The 19,702-nt window shown below is 59.4% G+C and overlaps 6 protein-coding genes across 6 annotated transcripts; 4 read left to right on the forward strand and 2 right to left on the reverse strand.

Moving 5' to 3' along the window:
• Positions 1-4,742: 4,742 nt before the first annotated feature.
• E0L32_007738 (uncharacterized protein) lies at positions 4,743-5,448 on the forward strand (the record flags this gene model as incomplete). Its single annotated transcript, XM_031142515.1, has 2 exons — positions 4,743-4,809; positions 4,892-5,448. The coding sequence occupies 2 exons, from the start codon at positions 4,743-4,745 to the stop codon at positions 5,446-5,448; spliced, it is 624 nt and encodes a 207-aa protein (XP_030993238.1).
• An 846-nt stretch (positions 5,449-6,294) lies between these two features.
• On the forward strand, positions 6,295-8,946 carry E0L32_007739 (uncharacterized protein; the record flags this gene model as incomplete). The annotated part of the gene is made up of 3 exons (XM_031142516.1): positions 6,295-7,195; positions 7,252-8,391; positions 8,492-8,946. The coding sequence occupies 3 exons, from the start codon at positions 6,295-6,297 to the stop codon at positions 8,944-8,946; spliced, it is 2,496 nt and encodes an 831-aa protein (XP_030993239.1).
• Positions 8,947-9,870: 924 nt separating this feature from the next.
• Positions 9,871-10,518, forward strand: E0L32_007740 (uncharacterized protein; the record flags this gene model as incomplete). The annotated part of the gene is made up of 1 exon (XM_031142517.1): positions 9,871-10,518. The coding sequence occupies one exon, from the start codon at positions 9,871-9,873 to the stop codon at positions 10,516-10,518; it is 648 nt and encodes a 215-aa protein (XP_030993240.1).
• A 486-nt stretch (positions 10,519-11,004) lies between these two features.
• Positions 11,005-11,933, forward strand: E0L32_007741 (uncharacterized protein; the record flags this gene model as incomplete). Its single annotated transcript, XM_031142518.1, has 2 exons — positions 11,005-11,056; positions 11,152-11,933. The coding sequence occupies 2 exons, from the start codon at positions 11,005-11,007 to the stop codon at positions 11,931-11,933; spliced, it is 834 nt and encodes a 277-aa protein (XP_030993241.1).
• Positions 11,934-12,445: 512 nt separating this feature from the next.
• Positions 12,446-14,349, reverse strand: E0L32_007742 (uncharacterized protein; the record flags this gene model as incomplete). The annotated part of the gene is made up of 4 exons (XM_031142519.1): positions 12,446-12,814; positions 12,888-13,984; positions 14,061-14,108; positions 14,211-14,349. The coding sequence occupies 4 exons, from the start codon at positions 14,347-14,349 to the stop codon at positions 12,446-12,448; spliced, it is 1,653 nt and encodes a 550-aa protein (XP_030993242.1).
• Positions 14,350-15,151: 802 nt separating this feature from the next.
• E0L32_007743 (uncharacterized protein) lies at positions 15,152-19,374 on the reverse strand (the record flags this gene model as incomplete). Its single annotated transcript, XM_031142521.1, has 5 exons — positions 15,152-15,736; positions 15,811-15,900; positions 15,970-16,645; positions 17,292-18,974; positions 19,025-19,374. 5 exons carry the CDS (start codon positions 19,372-19,374, stop codon positions 15,152-15,154), a joined length of 3,384 nt encoding a protein of 1,127 aa, XP_030993243.1.
• Between the last annotated feature and the right edge of the window lie 328 nt (positions 19,375-19,702).

Here is a 19,702-nt window from a genome sequence, read left to right on the forward strand (position 1 = left end):
GCTCTGTGCACTGCGGTGCTCATTCCACGGATGGCCACTGGCTGCTCGGAGCGGCGCTGAAAGTTTAAGTTGGAAGGGCGGCAGGTCTCACAAACAATCCATCATCAGGGGTGAGGGAAGGGAGTGTACAGTACCCTCTTTTTGGCCCTCTCGCCATGCCATGCTATCCTCGATTTGACCTCTCCAATCTCCAAACCAAGCCGGTGGAAGCAAATTCGCGCGATCACTGATCCATCCGTGATCCGCCCGACCAATCCCCTGCGAGGAGGACCCCCCCTTCTAAACCCAGCGCAGAACAGCGCGGCCGTCCGTGCCAACCTCCGCTGGAGCATCATCCCAGCAGGGCCCTGTGGGCTAGCGTCAGCGGTCACGACGGGGACGAATCCGCCAGCCTCTGACTGGTCGACACGACCCAAGAGAACACCAAGCGTGGAACTTTGACAGGCCGTGACAAGACAAGCTTCATCTTGTTGTCCACTCACCATCTCGCATGCTTTTTTTGCGCCGCCTGGGCGGGTGGACGACGTGCGCGTGAGCACAAGGGATCACCGTACCGTACCCCTTTTTTTGGGAGAAAGCCGGCACGTCGAGCAAGCGCAGAGTGTCTCTGAATGTCTTGGATTCACGTACGGTCTGGTCAGGTGGCTGGGACCTGAACCGGGGATCTAAGGCTCATCTTGGCTGCGCGGCTGCTGGAAAGAGCACGATACGATGCCTGGCAGTCAACCAATACCTACGGGGAGGTGGGTCGAGGGAAAAGGAGCACATTCGCTACAACCACGCCCATGAGGCCCAGCCAGGAACACAAAGAGCCAGGAACCGGTACAAGTAGACGTACAGAGTACAAGTTAGACTGAGGTACGCTGTTCCTGGAAAATAGATAAGGGGATCACATCACAGCAGCAGGCGGACAACAGGCTGTTTGGACGCGGCGACCGGGGGGGCCACAGCCCGTCCCAAGATTGCCCTCAGGGTTGCATTTCTGACCCTTCCCAGTCAATTCCTCTGTGGCTCGACTGCAAATACCACCTTACGTATTTGTGCAGCTGCACCGATCCCCTGTAGCGAAGCTGGCGAGAGAAACCCTGGAACATAAAAAGAGGCTACAGCTAACAGCCTCAGGGACAGGCTGGGTGCCTATGTGCACCCCATATATTCGCAGTGTCGCATCAAGGCTCGACTACATACACTTATCCATACGATGACCAGCCACAGTGGTATTTGGAATAAATCTTGGAATAAAGTCTGAAGACTTTAAGAGGCATACAGGCAGTCTTGGATCAAAGCAGGGCTCGGTGGTAATTTTGGAGCCGCGCGGGTCGAAGCGACCAGGCCGGCAACGTGCGTGGTGGATAATTATTGAAAAGGAGTGCGTGATATGGCAAGTTTATCCTGGAGAAGCGTAATGTACGTTAGAGACAAGAAGGGTAGGTACTGACTGTAAAGGAGGTAAGGAAAGCAATGGGAGGGTGGTACAAAGGTAGGAATAAAAGTAAAAATAAAAAATCACAAAAGAAACAGGGCACCTTCGAGGGGCCAGCTTGCATGTAGCTCGTCAGGAAGACAAGGTCGAGCGTGACAAATTGGCCTCGACATCATCCTGGACGCATCCATGACACCACATCCTTCGCCGGTCATCATCTCCTGCATCTGCTGCCCGTTTTTCCTTTTGCCGTGTCCAACAGTTTGGATGGCCACCAACACCAACGCCGGCAGCCTCCAAGTCCTCCATCAGCCCGATCGATCGGACTGTGCCCTCATCCCCAATCTCGACGAGGCCACTTCGGCCATTCTGCATCGTCATGAATTATCCGTCAGCCCTCGACGCCTCGGGGTGGTGACGGGGGATTGCCGCCTTGGGTTGAATTGACTCGACCATCCTGGCGTCGATCTTCCAGCATGGTCCGTCCGTCCTCTCGAGGCGAGGCCCGGACGGGATCTTTTCCCACCTCGCATATCTCACAAAGACGCGCCAGCGGTATGTGACAGATCTCTTTTTCTGCTCCCTCGCTACGTCTTGCTCTTGCTCCTCGCCTTTCTCCCCTCCTGTGGCTTTCTACACACGGCTCGCTCGGCGGGATATTCTCGTCCAATGGCTCGATCCCCCGGGTCGGCCCTGGCGCAATTTCTTGGTGCACCACCACCCTCACCGCCAAGCACAACGTGTCCGTCTCGAGCGCCTCACGAACATGTGGGGTCGTAGCACGCGTGCTCTTCTCACCTTGCACTGTATCCGTGCAGTTCTTTACGCCTCTCCTTCGCAGGTCCCTGGACTGGAAACTTGGTTTGGCCTGGCTTGACCTCGGCTCTGTTTTTGACCTCCACGGAGTCGTGAATCACAGTCGTGCACACGACTGCTTTCTCCTGGATGAAGTCCACGGACCGGCCTCGGGGCAAAGGCCCCAGCGCATGGCGTTGAACAAGGTTGCGGCCGAGCCACAGCTGCAAGTGCAGCTCGATATTTCATTTTTCCTGTTTCGCAATCCTGCAGCAACAAGCAGCTCCGAAGAACGACCACCAGCCCGGCCCACCCCTGAAGAGCCCATGCAAGTTGGGGAAGAGGTGTGTATGCTGCACTGTCGGCTTCTCTACTCGCTACCGTGAAAGTGTTTGATGAAATTACCGCGCCTCATCCTTGGCTAAGTGATGCTGCACCGACAGAAAGACTTGATGCCCGTCATCGTCTATTCATCTATTGTATGTCGATGAAGAGCATCAGTCTTGTTGTGGGCCTCGGCCTCAACGGGCTCGGTACCGGTCCTGCTTCGGCCAAGAAGGGCCCATGTCGATCGAGCTTGGAGTTTCTTGCACGGCCGAGCTCCCGCCCGGGCGAGGACATGCATATATGCATGCACAATTACCATGCCTGTGAGGCCGAAACAATGGTAACTAGTGTACAGAGCTGCGAGGAGGCCGTTTCGGCCAACTTCCCTGACCCTGATCATCCCCTTGGTGGTTGGCGCTGCACCTTGCACATCCGAGACAAGAATGCAGGCAGCTTTGCGGCTTTTCTTTTCCGGCTCGCGTAGATACACACGCACTCCGTACGTACATATCGGGGGTTGCTGGGAGGTACCCAGATGTACGGTTCTCCCCCTCCATAGACTCTGCGTCACACTCCTCTGTTACTGCGCGCCTGCGCGCGCGTGTGTGTGGGCAGAGACCTGGGATCGCGGCGGCTGAAGTCAATATGGATTATTAGGCTCTTTATCAAGGAGGTGTTGCATCCTTTAGACCAGAGATCCAGCCCTGCTTCGCGTAATGTATGTTGACCCCATCCACATACAGGTGCGCATCCGAGAGGGTAGCTTTTTTTTTTTTTTTTTTTTGCGGCTGGATTAAAGCCAGCCCGTGGTCACACCGAGTACGTCCTGAAGAAGGAAACGAGATCTGCCAGGACACGGACACGGACTCTCTGGCCTTTCCGCCCAGAAACACGACGTCACCTCGGTGTGATCCTTTCGTGCGTGTCGCGTGGCAGGTGAGCTCCGTTCGCCTCCCTGGCGCTTCCCTACGAAATGTACTCCCTACAAGTACTACTTGTGCATAGCTGAAGGAAGAATATTGCTAGCTCTTGATATTCTCCTTTCCGGAGGCATATTCAAACCCATGTCGCACCATGTGTTGGGCGGATCCTACCCACAGATCGAAACGGGGGGGTCGGGCCGGTGGTCCAGTTTTATCACATGAGAGAGAGCAGGGGAAGAAGCTTCAATCCTCTGCTCAATCTTCCTGATGAGGCCTCGTCACGCGACCGCGTCTGTGTCTGTGTCTGATGTCAGAGGCAGGTACCTATCGATGCGACCACAGGACTCGTATTGATGTACGGAGTAGGACAGATCGGGAAGCCTTCACATGCTGAGGTCATAATGAGTGGAGGAACCGCGATGTGCCTGCTGAAGGTCGCGCCGGAGCTGTCGTGCTTATTGTAGACCGTAAATCACTATTCTCGTCCCACAAGTCGGTTGTGTTTTGTTTGTGATGCTCGTATATCAGGGGCGTTATTGGCCACGGACAACATGGCTGATCATGGGCTAGGACTGATGTAAGTGGCATTGATGGCCTTGATACCTGTCGACGAGAAGCCGTCCTCTCAAAGCGATAATCAGTGTGAAGCGCAGCTTATGACGCCATATCGGAAAAGGCCACATTCACTTGATCCAACTCCGAATCTAGTGAACATGATCTCGACACAAACCTAAGGCAGTCCAAGCCTGGGTGGCAGAGCCCATACAAGTACAATGACAGGTAGGGTTGTCAGCATGCTCTCGGATCTTCACCACTCGAAGCCGCATGGACCGTTACCAAGGCACTAACCTACTGGAATACGCTCTACCAAGCGGTCAATACTTGTACTGCGTTTATTTCACAAAATCGATTATTACCAGCCAAACCGTGAAGCTCTTTTGGATCTGCCTCAATCGTCGAGTGGTTGCATGTGAAGCTGAATTAGGAATGTGACCCACTTCTTCCCCAATGCCAAATTGGCAGGCTGCCGAGCCAAAGGTCGATGTCATAGCTTTTTCCTCCATGACACCACCACCACATCCAGCAGTCTTTCGTCCAAACCACAGAAGTCAAGCATCACGTACCCCTACGGCAAATCGAACCCGGGCAAAAAACACGAGATCTTCTTCTAGTGCTACGTCATCAACCTGGCCAAGTTCCTGTGGTCCCAAGGGCCGGCTCCTGTCAAGGACGCCGGGAAGGAAGAGCAACGCCGTGTCGGCCAGGAGCCCATCATGAGCCAGCCACCGGCACAACCGGCGCTGACGCCGCAATTCTGCTTCTCGAGCTTGGCGCTCCGAGGTAATTACCCCTCCGATCAGCCCTCCCGTGCCCACCCCTCGAAGCCCAGTGTGCTAACTACGCGACCAACCCCCCAAACCAGAGTTCCTCCGGCTCTCTCGCAGCGCGATCGACGACTCGATAACGCAGAACCTCAACGCCCTCGTCACGCCCTCGGCCTCGGGCTTCGACCCGGCCTCGACGCACCAGCGCGGCACCGGCGCCGCCTTCTCGTCCCGCGGCGGGCGGGTCGACGGCGCCCGGTGCGCGGCGTTCAAGGACAAGGTGCTGTTCCCGACGTGGCAGGCGCGGTCGGACGTGCTGCACTACTGCGCGGCCGTGGCGACGAGCCCGGACCCGGACGACCCCTCGGCGGCGCTGCGCGAGGCCGAGGCCGAGCGCGACCGGGAGCGCGTCATCGACGAGCGGCTCGACCCCTACTCGGCGCGGTTTTTCCCCACCGAGGCGCGCACCGAGCGGCTCGCGGCCCTGCTGCGGATGGAGAAGGGCGTGGAGAACATCGTGCGGGCGAGGACGTGGGCGGTCGTGAGGGAGCGGTGCGACCCGGCCGGAGGAGGGTTCGGCGGCGGGGAGGAGGCGTGGGAGGCTGCGCTGGGCAAGTGGAGGGCGCAGCGGCACGGACAGCAGAACGGTCCTTGAAGAGAGGACACCAGAAGAGCCTGGATAGGATGCATCGATAGGAGTTATTTGGGACATTTGGATGCATGGATACTCGGAGTTCTTACACATCACCACTTTTGACGAGCATACCTCATACAGCAGGACAACACAAGGATAACACATCAATGAGCAATAAATACATGCCTTGGTGCCGAGAACAATACCTGATTCTCAAGACCCATGGAGCAGTCTACAAAAGTATCTTTCTCCATGAGGCAGTTAGAGATAGAAGCTTGAGACCACCAGCGGGGCCAACCGTGGACAAACTGGCGCAAAGCAGCTCGAAATCTCGGGTCTATCGCCGAAGCGCAGCGTTTTGACAGTTCAAAGCTTGACTCGAGGCACCACTTTTGGGGTTCGGTCCCCACCTGGAACAACCCCAGCCCGATTCACCAATCGAAAGCTTCGTTTCATCGACAAAGACCTTAATTCTCGAGGGGACATTTAGATCCGACTTTCGGCACCTTCGAACCCTCCTGCTGGCACGCACTCTCCCTTTTGATCTGGTATTCTTGGAGTTGGAGGTAGACCTAGAGTGTGCGCACCGTCTCCGACAACGACTCTATTTTCGTCTGAAAGCTGTCGACTCGCCCGCGCTGCTGTGTCACGAGTGTGACTGATTTCTGACGCTCGAGCCGGTTGCAGCCTTAATCACTGCGTCTGTGTGCTGCGCCCATATACCAAACAGGTTGGTCTCCTTGATGAAGCCCTACTCCTCGTTTGCTTGCCACGAGTCCTCGGCTAAGAAAGCTGCTCCCAGTCACTCACCCTCGAGCGAACCTACCACCCAAGTCTCGACCGTGAGACCAGAGCGAACCCTTCCCGATGCCACAACCCCTCAGCACGAGAGAGGCCAACCTCTTTCGTCAGGTCATCCGCAACTATGAGGACAAGCAGTACAAGCGCGGCCTCAAGGCGGCCGAGCAGATCCTCAAGAAGACCCCTAGGCACGGCGACACCATGGCCATGAAGGCCCTGATCCTCAATGCGCAGGGCAAGACGGACGAGGCCTTTGCCCTCGGCAAGGAGGCCCTGACGGTGGACATGAGGTCGCACATCTGCTGGCACGTCTACGGCCTGCTATACCGCACCCACAAGAACTTTGAGGAGGCCATCAAGGCCTACAAGTTTGCGCTGCGGCTCGAGCCCGAGTCCCCGCAGATTCAGCGGGACCTGGCCATCCTCCAGATCCAGATGCGCGACTACCAGGGCTACGTCCAGAGCCGGCACGCCATGTTGCAGGCGAAGCCCCAGCTGAGGCAGAGCTGGACCGGCCTCGCCATCGCCCACCACCTCGCCGGCGAGCTGCAGGAGGCTGAGAACATCCTGACCACCTATCAAGATACCCTCAAGAACGCGCCCTCCAAGACTGATCTCGAGAACTCGGAAGCTGTCATGTACCGCAACATGATCATCGCCGAGACTGGAGACACCCAGCGAGCATTGGAACACCTCGAGTCGGACGCCAAGGACAACCTCGACCGCCTGGCTGTCATGGAGCGTCGTGCCGAGTATCTCTCCAAGCTTGGAAGAAAGGACGAGGCGGCGACTGCCTACAGAGCTCTCCTGGATCGCAACTCCGAACACCCTCAGTACTACTACGATTTGATCAAGGCCCTCGGCATCGAGGAGGACGCCAAGGCCAAGAAGGCCATCTTTGACGAATACGCCGACAAGTATGCGAGATGCGACGCTGCCCGGAGGATACCTCTGGACTTCTTGAGTGGTACGTCGTTCCGTTCCTCACCCGACTAACAATAGTCGGACTGACCTTGACCTTAGGAGACGAGTTCCGGGAAGCGGCTCGCAGATACCTCACGCTGATGCTGAACAAGGCCGTTCCCTCTACGTTTGCTAACCTAAAGCACCTCTACTCTGACTCTTTCAAGAAGGAGACCCTCCCCGCGCTGGCAGAAGCGTACCTCGAGTCCGAAGATGGCAAGAAGGTGCAGGGCAAGGCTGCTGCCCTCTACTTCCTGGCGCAGCACTACAATTACCACCTCAGCCGGGACCTCACCAAGGCAATGGAGTACTGCGAGAAGGCCATCGAGCTCGAGCCCAAGAGCGTTGACTTTGCCATGACCAAGGCTAGGATATACAAGCACCACGGCAACGTGAAGAAGGCATCTGAGGCCATGGACTACGCGCGCTCTCTCGACATCAAGGACCGCTACATCAACAGCAAGGCTGCCAAGTACCAGCTGAGGAACAACGAGAACGAGAAGGCCCTCAAGACGATGGGTCTGTTCACCCGCGCGGACACCGTCGGCGGCCCGCTCGTGGACCTGCTGGACATGCAGTGCGTGTGGTTCCTGACGGAGGACGGCGAGGCGCACGCCAGGCGAGGCAATACGGGCCTGGCCCTGAAGCGCTTCCACCAGATCTGGAACATCTTTGACATCTGGCAGGAGGACCAGTTTGACTTCCACAGCTTCTCGCTGCGCAAGGGCCTGATCCGGGCGTACGTCGACATGATCCGGTGGGAGGACCGCCTGCGCGAGCACCCCTTCTACTCGCGAGCGGCCCTCGACGCCGTCAAGCTCTACGTCAGCATGTACGACGCCTCGGGCGCCGGCCTGGCCAACGGCGTCAACGGCTCCGCTTCCGGGGCGGCCGCGGACGGCGGGGCAGACGTCGCGGCGGAGAAGAAGGCCGCCAAGAAGGCCAAGAAGGAGGCGCAAAAGGCAGAGCGCGAGGCGGCGGAGAAGGCGGCCAAGCAGGACCCCAACAAGGCGGCGGCGGCGCAGAAGGGCAAGGGCGAGGAGCCGGCGGCCAAGAAGGACGACGACCCGGAGGGCAAGAAGCTGGCGCAGACCAAGGACCCGCTGGACGACGTGATGAAGTTCCTGACGCCGCTGCTGCAGTTCAGCCCCAAGAACATTGAGGCGCAGTTTGCCGGCTTCGAGGTCTTCCTCCGGAGGAGTGAGTTATCTCTTTCCTTTTTGCATTTCCTATCTGAATCTTGTTCTATCTGGAACTTATCCGGGGCCATTTCACTGACACACCCTCACCCGTTCTACAGGAAAGTATGTGCTGGCGCTCGGCTGCCTCAACGCCGCGCACGCACTCGACGCGGAGCACCCCAAGGTGCACCTGCACGCCCTGCGCCTGCGGCACGCCCTCGACGCCGAGACGCTCGGCGGCCTGCCCGCGCCCGTCCAGGCGGTCATCAAGGCCGACTTTGCCGCCGCCGCGCCGCCGCCCGGCGCAGACCTCAAGAAGGCCAACGACGCGTTCCGCGCCGCGCACGGGGCCAGCGCGCCCCACGTCCTGGCCGCGGCGCAGGCGGCGCGGGCGCTCGGAGAGGACAAGGCGGCGTGCGAGAGGGCAGCGGCCGGGGCGCTCGAGGTGGAGGGCGTCACGCTCGAGGAGGCGCTCGAGGCGTACGAGGTGCTCAAGGGCTGGAAGAGCGGTGAGCTCGAGGCGTTCCGCACGGCGGCGGGGGGGAAGTGGCCTGGCGCGACGGTGTTTGCCTAGTGGGCTGGTGCTGGTGCTAGTGCTGGTCCTCCGGAGGACCGCGGCTTACCTCTGCGGGCGAGGTTGATGGGCCGGGGGTGGGGGTCGTGAAGAGTAGGAGGGAGTTTGGAAGGGGAGAGGAGAGGAGAGGGGCTTAAGGACGAGAGGGCGGCGAGCGTATGGGATGGGCGGACGGGGGTGGGATGTGCATGATGGGCATCGAATCATGGACATGGTGGAGAGAAAAGTTGCAAAGACGTGTCTGCAAGCTATGCCCGATGACTCTCGGGAGGCTTCCAACTTGGTAGATATGGCATGTTTTTTTGCTGCTTTTGGGTTTGTTAAGACTAGAGAAAAGAAAAGAAAAGAAAAGAAGAGAGGGTTCATTGGCAGATAAAAGGGGGGAAATTGAAGCCTTGCAGGTACCCGATGTCTGGAAATAGCTGTGAGCTCTGCACTGCGTGCCTCCCAGTCAACTTTATTTCAAGACCAGCTTTATTGGTCTACGTCTTAGATTGCAGGATGTCACGATATGGTGTCGTTGTCGTTGGCACCGAGGCGCAGCTCTTGCATTCAGGTTAGACAGTCTGAGCACAATGGGCCCAATTACAAGAGGCCAAGCGCTTACACGGTTGGGTCAATCTAGGATTACCCCTGTCTGGCTGCCTGTGACAGGCGGAACAAGACCGGAGATTCGGCTCAGCCAGGCAACTGCCTCGCTCGATGTGGGCATGGGCTGGAAGATTCTGTCCTGGGTGGTGGTGAAGGATCGTGTGCAGAGCTATATATAAGACTTCAACACGCGCCCCTTTTACCCTCGTGCACGACGCGTGTTTCTTTTCTTTGATTCTTCATGACGGGGTCTCGGGTCAGAGCACTGCAGTCACTCACTCACCTCATATAACCCTACAAACACTTGCTTCAACTACAAACGAACAAAAGCAAATGGCGGAAACCCAGCCCGAGCCCAGCCGGACCCACGGCTTCGTGCCCACGGCCTCGGCCCTGCGCACCCGCCGCCTCGCCTCGCTCGTGCTGGCCGGCCTGCTCGTCTCGGCCGCCATCCCCTTCACGCCCGTGGCCTGGGTGATGCGCGACGCCGAGATCTCCTTCCTGCTCGACCGCTGCGTGGCCGGCCTGCTGCTCGTCATCGCCGCCTACTTCCAGTACGCCGTCGCGGGCGTCCAGCGGCCCGTCGTCGTCTCCCTGCCCGCCGTGGGCGGCGGCGGCGGCGGCACGACGCTGCGCAACGGGCGCATCGAGCGCGACGCGGGCGGCGTCATGGCCGAGACGGTGCTCTTCGTCTGGCGGCCCGAGATGTTCTGGCCCTTTGCCGCCGCGCAGGCCGCGGCGCTGGCGGCGGCCGAGTTTGGCGACCACGAGCTGTTCCGGCGGTGTGCCGTCGTGCTCGACGTGGCGGCGCTGTGGGCGCTCGGGTGGCCGGCCACGCCCCGGCCTTACAAGGTGTGGGCCTGGGGCAAGGTCAAGGAGATCTGGGTCATGATGCTCGTGAACGAGTTCCTGTGGGGGTCGGCGACGACGGCGAGGAGGAGGGCGCCTGGCGGGCGGGCTTTGGGCGGGAGGAGAGCGTAAAGGGGGGGACGGATAGGGCGAGCAAGGGGAGAGAATGCTGGGTTATGTGTTTGTGTGTACGAGAGGGCTGAGGGAGAGGGAAGTGTGGGTTTGATCTGTCTGTGTCTACGATGTGTGAAGTGAGTTTGGGGAGAGCTTCATTGATATCATTGCTTCTTCCACTGGAATCTTGGCGTCTGTTCGCGTTCTCGGACCCTGAGCCTGGCTGTCAGAGGCTTCGTGCCAGCGGAGTCTCTTAGTGGACTTGGGCCGCCGACTCGCGCCGCCTCCAGCACATCTGTTATCTTATCGCGGGGTAGTTATCGCAACTGAGGCCAAACTTTTTTTCTTCATACCGCCAAGATCATCAACCCAGCCCGCAGCTTCGGAACCTCCTCCCATTGACTCGCCGGAGTTGCCTCGACAGACTTCGTATAGTCTGGAAACTAGCCCAAGAGATATTCCCTTCGTGATAGAGCCGACGTGAACCCACACGTACCGCCCACAATGGTCTCCCAAGAGCGGTCATTGCCGTTCATCAAGAACCTCGCCTCGAGCGGTATGCTCCCTCCCCTTCATGCCCGTTTTCACCTCGCGATGCTTCAAGCCTCTCCACACATGCATGCTGACCCTCGCCCATCTCGTCTTCCACAGACCGCAAACTCCGCGACCAGTCCCTGGCCTCCCTGCGCACCTTCCTCTCCGCCCGCCGCGCCTCCTCCGCCCTCACCCTGCTCGACGCCCTCAAGCTCTGGAAGGGCCTGTTCTACGCCCTCTGGATGGCCGACCGCCCGGCCCCGCAGCAGGCCCTCTGCAACGACCTGGCGGGCCTGCTCGACCACTTTGACGAGGGCACCGCCGTGAGGGTCTGGCTCGCGGCCTTCTGGGCCACCATGGCCCGCGAGTGGACGGGCATCGACGTCCTGCGCATGGAGAAGTTCCTGCTCCTCGTGCGCCGCGTCCTCGAGGCCGAGCTGCGGTACATGCGGCGCGACGGCGGCGGCGAGCCGGCGTGGGACGCCGGCCGGGCGGACGAGGTGCTCGCCTCGCTGCGCGCGTGGCCGCTCTCGACGCGCGAGAACATCAACGACGAGGACGCCGGCCTCGGCGTCGGCCCGGACGAGGCGGAGCTGCTGCCGCCGACGGTGCCCGCGGGCCTGAAGCTGCACGTGCTGGACGTCTGGGTCGACGAGGCGGACAAGGTCGGCCTGCTGGCCTCGGGCGACGCGCAGGCGGCCGAGATCCTGCGGCGGATCAACGGCGTCGTGGAGGACCTGCACCGGGGCACGACGACGACGTCGGTCAAAGTGCGGTCCCGCGAGGCCATGGCCGACGAGCGCCTGCCCTGGAACGTCGGCGGGGGCGGGATCGAGGGCCATGGCGGGGAGGACGAGGACGAGGCGGATGATGCCGACTGGGATGGCTTCAACGATTGAATTGACTGATGTGGCCTGGCCAGCCAGTCTCGTTGGCAACGACGAGACATTCATTTCCTGCAGAGTGGCGTTCACCGGCGTTCTTGGGGTAGATGGGGAAACTTTGACAGAATCATACCCAATTCATGTGCCTTTTTTGTCTTTTGATACAGGATTGCTATGTATGTAAACAGACTACCTCTGACTTATGGTATCATGTGCATAAAATGAATGCTCGACTTGTTTATACATTGCGCGAGTTTCTGAAGGACCGGAAGTTGCAGCGAAAATGATCGCAGCACCGCTCAAAAGGAACGACACAGTGAAGCCATTGTCCAATCGTCCGCCTCACCTCTACTCGCACTTCTGGCTTCGTCCCGGTCTATGGGGGGTATCTTTCCGTCCACGCCGCTGTCTTCTCATCCCGCCACACATAACTGCTACCACTCACTCCCAGCACTGTCAATCCTAATTCTCATCCTTTCCCCATCATCTTCTTCGTCTTCTCTCTCACACACACACGCATACTCGCCTCAAGCCATGAACCGGTCCGTCGCCGAGACCCTGTCCCAGTTCCGGGGGCCGGGCGCCTCGTACTCGCCGCGCTTGGACAGCACGGTGCCGAGCCCCTGGTGGACCTCGGCCTGGAAGGGCGCAAAGGGCACGCGCTCGCCGTCGATGCTGATGTAGCCGTCGGCCTGGTCGCGCGGCACGATGCGGAAGCCCGTGATCTTGCGGTACTGCACGAGCGGGTTGTCGAAGAAGCGGCCGTCCTCGACCGAGAGCAGCAGCTGCAGCGACTTGAGGGGCGGCAGGTCGCCGTCGATGGTGACGAGGTCCATGAGCCCGTCGTTGATGCAGGCCGCCGAGAAGAAGTTGGCGTCCGGGGCCATGTAGGCCATCTGTGACATTGCCCGTGTGTGAGCAGCTTGGGTCATCTCCGCGAGAGGTTGGGAAGGGATGGAATAGACTCACGTTTCCGCAGTAAAAGTTGCCCATCTTATCGTGGGGAACCATCTCCCACCCCTCAGGCAGCTTGTCCTCGACGGTCCCGTACCGCAGCGGCGGCAGGCCCTCCTCGCTGGCCCCCGGCGCCGCGGCGGCGGAGGACGTCGCGTCCTCGGAGGTCGTGTCCCCCGCCAGCACGGACGAGGACTTGCCCGCGGCGCCCAGGGCCGAGGTCGAGCTGTCGCCGCGCTGGCGGGCCGAGTAGTGCTGCCGCACGCCGTCCTTGTGCTCGATCTCGACCTTGACGGCCAGGTCGCAGGGGTAGACCTTCTTGGCCAGGAAGCGCTCGAGGAAGCCCCAGGTGAAGCGGGCGCCGCCCATCCAGCGCAGGTGCTCGGTGGCGAGGTCGGCCTCGGCCACGATGCCCAGCGCCTGCGAGAGGAAGCTCAGCAGCCGCGGCCGGCCGGCCTGCGTGATGCTGACGAGGTCCATGGGGGTCGGGGCGCCCTTGACGATGGCCAGCGCCGCGAGGGAGGGCTTGTGCGTGCCGTACAGGTTGCAGGCCATGGCGTTGCCGGAGCCGCAGGGCACGTGGCACACGGCGATCTTGGCCAGCGCGCGGCGGGCGTCGGCCCGCTGGCCGAGGCCGTTGAAGCACTCGTGCGGCAGGCCGTCGCCGGAGCAGGCGACGACGACGTCGTAGGCGTCGACGTCCATGTCGCGGCAGAGCTCGACGGCGGCGCCCGAGTGCGTCGTGGTCACGGTGTCGAGGTGCATGCGCGCGGCCTCGAAGATGGGGCGCGCCTGCTGCTCGTACTTCTTGTCGGCGCCCCCGGGGCCGGCGTGCGGGTTGACGAGGACGTAGGCGCGCTTGCGGCGGGCGGCGGGGCCGTACGACCTGTCGAGGAGGGCTTCTACCCACGCGGCGCGCGTCTCGGCGGTGGACAGCTGCTGTTCCGGCTCCGGCTCCGGCGCTTCCGGCAGGGTGTAGGTGAGGGTCGCCGGGCGCAGGCGGGTCTTGGAGGCGGGCTCGGCGAAGTCGATGGTCAGAGTGCGGCTGTCGTCGGAGAGGGAGGCCCAGAGGATGTTGTAGAGGGGGATGGACCGGGATCCGGGGTCGGAGGCTGCGGAAAGGGGGTGCGTCAGCATTGATCCTTTCGTGGTGGTGGCGAGACCGGGGAGGGAGATTCGAGGACATACCTGAGCCAAAACCACACGTTCTGTTCTTCTTCTTCTGTGCTGCATTGTCTGTTTGTGGGAGCCGTTAGGAGCAAGCTTCTTGGTGTGAGTGCCTTGGCCCGCGCAGACGCGGGAGAGCAACCTCGGCGACGGCTTGGAGATGCTACGCACCAACAATGACCAGAGAGTCCTTCCCGATCGTCAATTGCTGCCCGCCAAACTTGAGCACGTCCTGCTCGGCACCGTTCAAGGTGCCGGTCAGTCCGGCGGTGCTCGCGCCGGTCTGTATGGGGTCCAATTCTTGCGCCATGGTTCAGATATTCGAGGTCGGGTCCGTCAAGATCTTTTGTCGCATCCTGCATGTGATCGCCGCCAAACAACAGATGGGAATGGGGGGGACCAGAAAACGAGTGACGGTGGAAAGCAAGCAGGACAGGGAAAAAGAAGATGCCTCCCAGGGACCCTGAAGTCTCAGCAACGAATGACTTGGGAAGAAGAAGAAAAGGGACAGAAAGGAAAAGGACTGAGCGCGTGTGTTTGTGTTGGCAGCAGTTTTCTGAGGTTCTCAAAGCAGCAGAGCAAATGGAGAGGAATGGAGAGCCAGTGTCAGCGACTGCTCCGTAACTAATTAGTGCACGAATGGATCGTTTGCCCGCTTTCTGACAGCGGAGACGGCGGCCAGTCGCTCTGGGGCTAGCCTGTGCTTTAGCTCCCACCCTTCTGGCTTCTAGCACGCATGGCGCTGGGGGCTGGACCGAGGCACAACGCGCCCGCGGCCCCCGACGCCTGCAACCTGCAAAGGGGCAACTTGGGAGAAACAAGCATTTGATCTCTGGCCTCTTATTAGGTAGTATCCATGGGATCCATGGATCTCTCTGTGCCCTTGGAAGAGCGCAATTATGCACGACCAAATAGTTGGCCAGCTTTCCGTTGCACACCACGCGGACCCCGCGGATGCAGTCATTGCTCACATGGGTAACACTGATGTGTGTGTGTGGCTTACACGGACGGCGGCAGGTCTGTTCATGATGATATTCAACAACTAACTACCTAGTTAGCATGTATCGACGAACAACAAACACTCTCCGCCCATCCCATCGACAACTCTCACTTCACTTCTTGTCGCCCGCGTCCTTGTAGTGCTGCGTAAAGTCGTACCGCACCGCCATCGCGCCCAGCAGCATCTCCCGCTCAAAGTCCTCGTCCGTCTCCGCCCTCTTGCACATCTGCAGCCACTCGTCGCGCCCGAGCCGCGTGGCCGGGTCGCTGTCGTGCACGCGGCGGAAGTTCTCGGTCGAGACCGGGTCGATGACCGTCTTGTACTTGTCGATCCGCTTCTCGCTGTACAGGTCCAGGATCGACTCGTCGGCGCGCCCGTCGTAGATTCCCGCCAGGCAGTCGTACAGCCCGCCCACGTCGACGAAGCCGCCCGTGATGCCCATGCCGCCCCACGGGTTGCACAGGTGCGCCGCGTCGGCGCACAGCATCACCCGCCCGACCCGGAACTTGGACGCGCACCGTTGGTGCATCTTGTACGGCGCAAAGTTGACCACCTTGTAGTCTCCCGGCTCCGGGTGGCCCGGCAGGATCTCCCTGAACTTGCCGGGGAGCCGCTCGCGCAGCTGCTCCTTGGTCAGCCCGGGCGTCTCGCCGTACGTGATGCGGTACAGGCCGTCCTTGGTGATGCGCGCCGCCATCTGTTTGGGGGCTGTAGTGTCAGTACAGTACCAGTACATGTAGAGTAGAGCACTCTGTCCGAGTAGAGACGTACGTAAAAGTTCTCCGGGTGTATGATAAAGTTGGCGTCCTCCCAGCCAAACTTCTCCGCGAAGGGGTAGTACGTCTGCCGAGAGCAGAGGAACTGTCAGTCTCACTCATACTTTGTGCAAAAGACATGCACACATATCACATATCATCTAGGCACACTCACGTTGGTCGCGACAATCTGATGATCCCACGTCCAGCCGGGGTAGTCGTCCCCAAACAGGCTCTTCCGCACCTGGCTGTTGGCCCCGTCGCACCCGACCACGTAGTCGGCCTCGACCCTCTTCTTCCCCTCGGGCGTCTCCACCTCGCACCACGCCTTGCCGCCGTCCTGCCCGACGTCGAGCACCTTGTGCCGCCAGCTCACCTCGCCGCCGTACTTGGTCAGGAACTCGTCGAGCATCAGCTGGTCCAGGTCCTGCAGCACGAGGCACGTCGTCCGCAGGTCCTGCCCGTCAATGTCCCGGAGCACCCCCGCGTTGAACCCCGCGATGCGGCTGTGGTCCGTCGGGCTGCGCCAGCACATGGTGCTCAGCGTCATGCCGCGCCGGCGCACCTCCTCCAGGATCCCCGCCCGGTAGAGGTCGGGCATCGCCGGCGGGCCGTAGTGCGCCGCCCGCGGCTGGTCGTCGAGCCGGTCCGACGCCTCGAGCAGGTGCACGGGGATGCCGTGCTTGGAGAGCAGGAGCGCGAGGAGCAGGCCGGACGGGCCGGCGCCCACGACTATGACCTGTTTTGCCGCCGAGGGGGGGCATGATGTTAGGTACTCTGTGCAGCGGCGAGGGGGGTTGCGAGCCCACGGATGGCAGGGATTGGCTTCCTTACCTTCTTGAACGGCCGTTCTACCATTGTGACAAGTCCTGGGAAATATTCGATAGGTACGGCGAGAAGTCTTCAACTTTTGGAGAAGAATCTACGTCACGAATAGGCAGGATGCAGTCTGTTGCAGAGCAGGGGAACCGGGCCCGGGGTCATTTAAAGTACGAGTCTCCCTGAAGGCAAACCTCCAAGACTTGACAAACCCCTCAGACGAAGCACTTTGGGCCTTAGCTCTCGGACGTTCTTCAGGAGGCCGATATCCCCGCATGGAAACACAACCCGGGTAGCACGACCCCGTGGAATGGGACGATTGTGGGCGTGCGGGGATGTGCGGGGTGCCGGAAGGGCTCGGCGTTTGTCCTGAGATCACCAGATGAACAACCGGCTCTAGGCCAGATTCGTTTGCCAGAGCCCCATATGTCCACGCTAGTTTTGTCCAGAAGGCTGCTGACTGATGTTTTATCAATGGTGGCTTGGATTGCCCTTTGCCAAGCAGCGGATGGGCTGTTTCGGTGGCATCGTCCCGAGAGGCTATAATAGCGTCACTCCTGACTGGACAGACTGACTTGCAAGAAGGCTCCGCAGGGTAATTGCAAAGTATCTTCACTTTGTTCAAGCGCTCAACGACTACTTCAGCTCAAGTGAAAGAACAACCTTCCATCGTCTCACACGAGGCTTATATCTGTCTCGTCAACGTCATCGAACCAGTCCGACTTGTACAGCTGGAACAAGCCTAGGCGTTGAAACTTGCCATCTCCTCCCCGACGGAGCATGAGGCCCAGTGCCTCTGTGGCTAATTGCAAACACAACACTTCCTCAGTGCTCTCCTCTGGGATATCAAATGCCCCCAAGGCAGCAACGAGTGTTGGATCCGACTCAACAGCCTTTCTATCTGACCCCTTCGTTATCATCAATCGTACATGCCGCGACATGACGGGATGGATCTGACGTCGTTTCCGGAGTGCTTTCACGAACTCCAGTGTGGGCGAGTCGGGCAGGACAATACCTTGGACGACTCGTCCTAGAAGTTGCAGCTCGCAATTTGGCATGTGCAAAGTGCTCACACCGCAAGAGGTGTCTGCCGACCACCGATCAAGGTCTTGGAGTCTCGGCCTTACTTTGATAGGCTGCTTGCTTGTCTTCTTGGCCCTGGCGATCTGATTTTGAAAAGAATCTCGAGGAGTGTTGTAGACAGCCCCCTGTACCGCTGCCCAAGACCACGTGGGGGCCCTGACGACAGGAGATGGTGCGAATCTTGTCGGCTGCGGCCTCGTAAGCGGCGGGAACCGTCGACCGACCCAGAGGTAGCCTGGCATCCAGAGTAGACTGCGGACAAGATCGCACTCCCACACCCCAGCAAGGTATCGAGAATCGACAGCTTGTGAGAACGTGGCTGCCATGGAGGCAATACCAGCGAAGATGTCGTGCGGATTCGAGAGTTGGCGCCTCGAGAAGTCTCCCAGTATCGCATCCCAGTGCCGGAAGAGCACTGCCCTTCTCGACTCGAGATCCCCAGTAGCCGCACGGAGGACTGTCTGAAAGGAAGTATGAAGCGAGGCAGGGTCATGAAGGGCATCCCTGCCGGGGTCGAACCAATCGTAGCCCCCTTCGGCGTAGTGGCGCTGGTAGCACGACAAGTAGATCTGTTCCTTGCCAAAGATGACGAGGCGACGGCTGAGGTACTTCTCCTGTAGGCACCAGCCTCGTGTCTCCGAAGCGCCAAAGTCTCGCGATCTCCGCAGGTCAACTGACACGCTTCCGAGATGCGCTTCGTGCAACGGTAGTTCGCATGCGGGAACCGCGCGCTTGTAGTTATTGGCCAGAAAAGAATCACGCGCGTCGGCTGACCTGCCTGCGACGATTGTCAGGGCAGCATTGCCATACACGCTGCCCATGCGCTTCGACTCGTGCTCCCAATCTTTGCTGTCCCCTTGTATGATGCACAATGCGTCGATCCACACGTACTGGATGTCTAGTAGACGGGCCAGGTGCAACGTGTCACGATGTGCCGCTACCAGGCGAGACTCATCGATGCCGCTAATCATTCCTTGAAAGGTCTGCGAGTTGAGCGTAAAGGTATCCGTTGCAGGACCCCAACAGTAGGACAAAGCAAGATATTTCTCCTGCATATCAGAGGTGGTGATCACAAGCCGCGGACAAGTCCCATTCTGTGGATTGCCCACGTCAATCAGCCTTATCGGCATGTCGACTCGTCCCTCCACTGTGCAGTCCGGGTGCGAACTCATGCACCCGTGAAGAAACCGTTTGATCCACGGTAGGTAGCCGTTGGGTTCATGGTCCACGGTGAACATTCGCCCCGGAACAAGTGACCTTGTCGGGGTCCCTTCTTTTCTGATTGGTTCATTAGCTTGTTCTCATGGAGAAGTGACATCTGTACTAACGCGAAGATGTCGAGGTCAATCGTCTCCAACCCTATGCTGCTGAGCCGGCCCGCCTCAAACCCACATGACACGCGTATTTCCGGCTGGAAGTTGACTGGCCAGGCCCCTTGAAACGTGAGGTCCAACCAGAGTGTTGGGTCGAAATTCTGGACGTGTTCTGGTGCCATGCCGTTGAGGATAGAGTCAATGGTAGACGCTGACCATGTTCTTTGGAAACCTGTCCAGCAGAGAAGGCAAAAGTCGCAGCCATGTTCTGCATTCTGCTTGAGCACCGCCAAATTTGGCTGAAACTCTACTTGCACTTGCTCCTGAGTCAGGAAGAAAGCGCGGCAGAACTCACATCGAGGCATCGCGATGTAATCTTTTATTGACTGTCCATAGTTACCAAGAGAGAAGTTTGAAGACGGTAAACTTGTGGGTCAGGGCACTCATTGAGTTGCTGAAGGAATTTTATTGTCAGCCTCAAGAGGGGCAACGTCCAATCGTTTGGAGGGGCTTCACAGAGAGCGGGTTGTGATGATCATGATTGAATCACACGAATAGTACCATGTGCAAATTATCTAAAATCAACGCGAGATCAATGCATATCGCCAACCTGCAAAGCGATGGTTAGAATAGTTGACGGGCTGCTAGTAGAAGTGCTTGACTATCCATCGTATCCTAGGTAGTGGGATAACC

The sequence above is a fragment of the Thyridium curvatum genome (assembly GCF_004353045.1).
Source record: "Thyridium curvatum strain D216 chromosome Unknown NODE_48_length_316412_cov_78.264379, whole genome shotgun sequence".
Classification (NCBI taxonomy): Eukaryota; Fungi; Ascomycota; class Sordariomycetes; order Thyridiales; family Thyridiaceae; genus Thyridium; species Thyridium curvatum.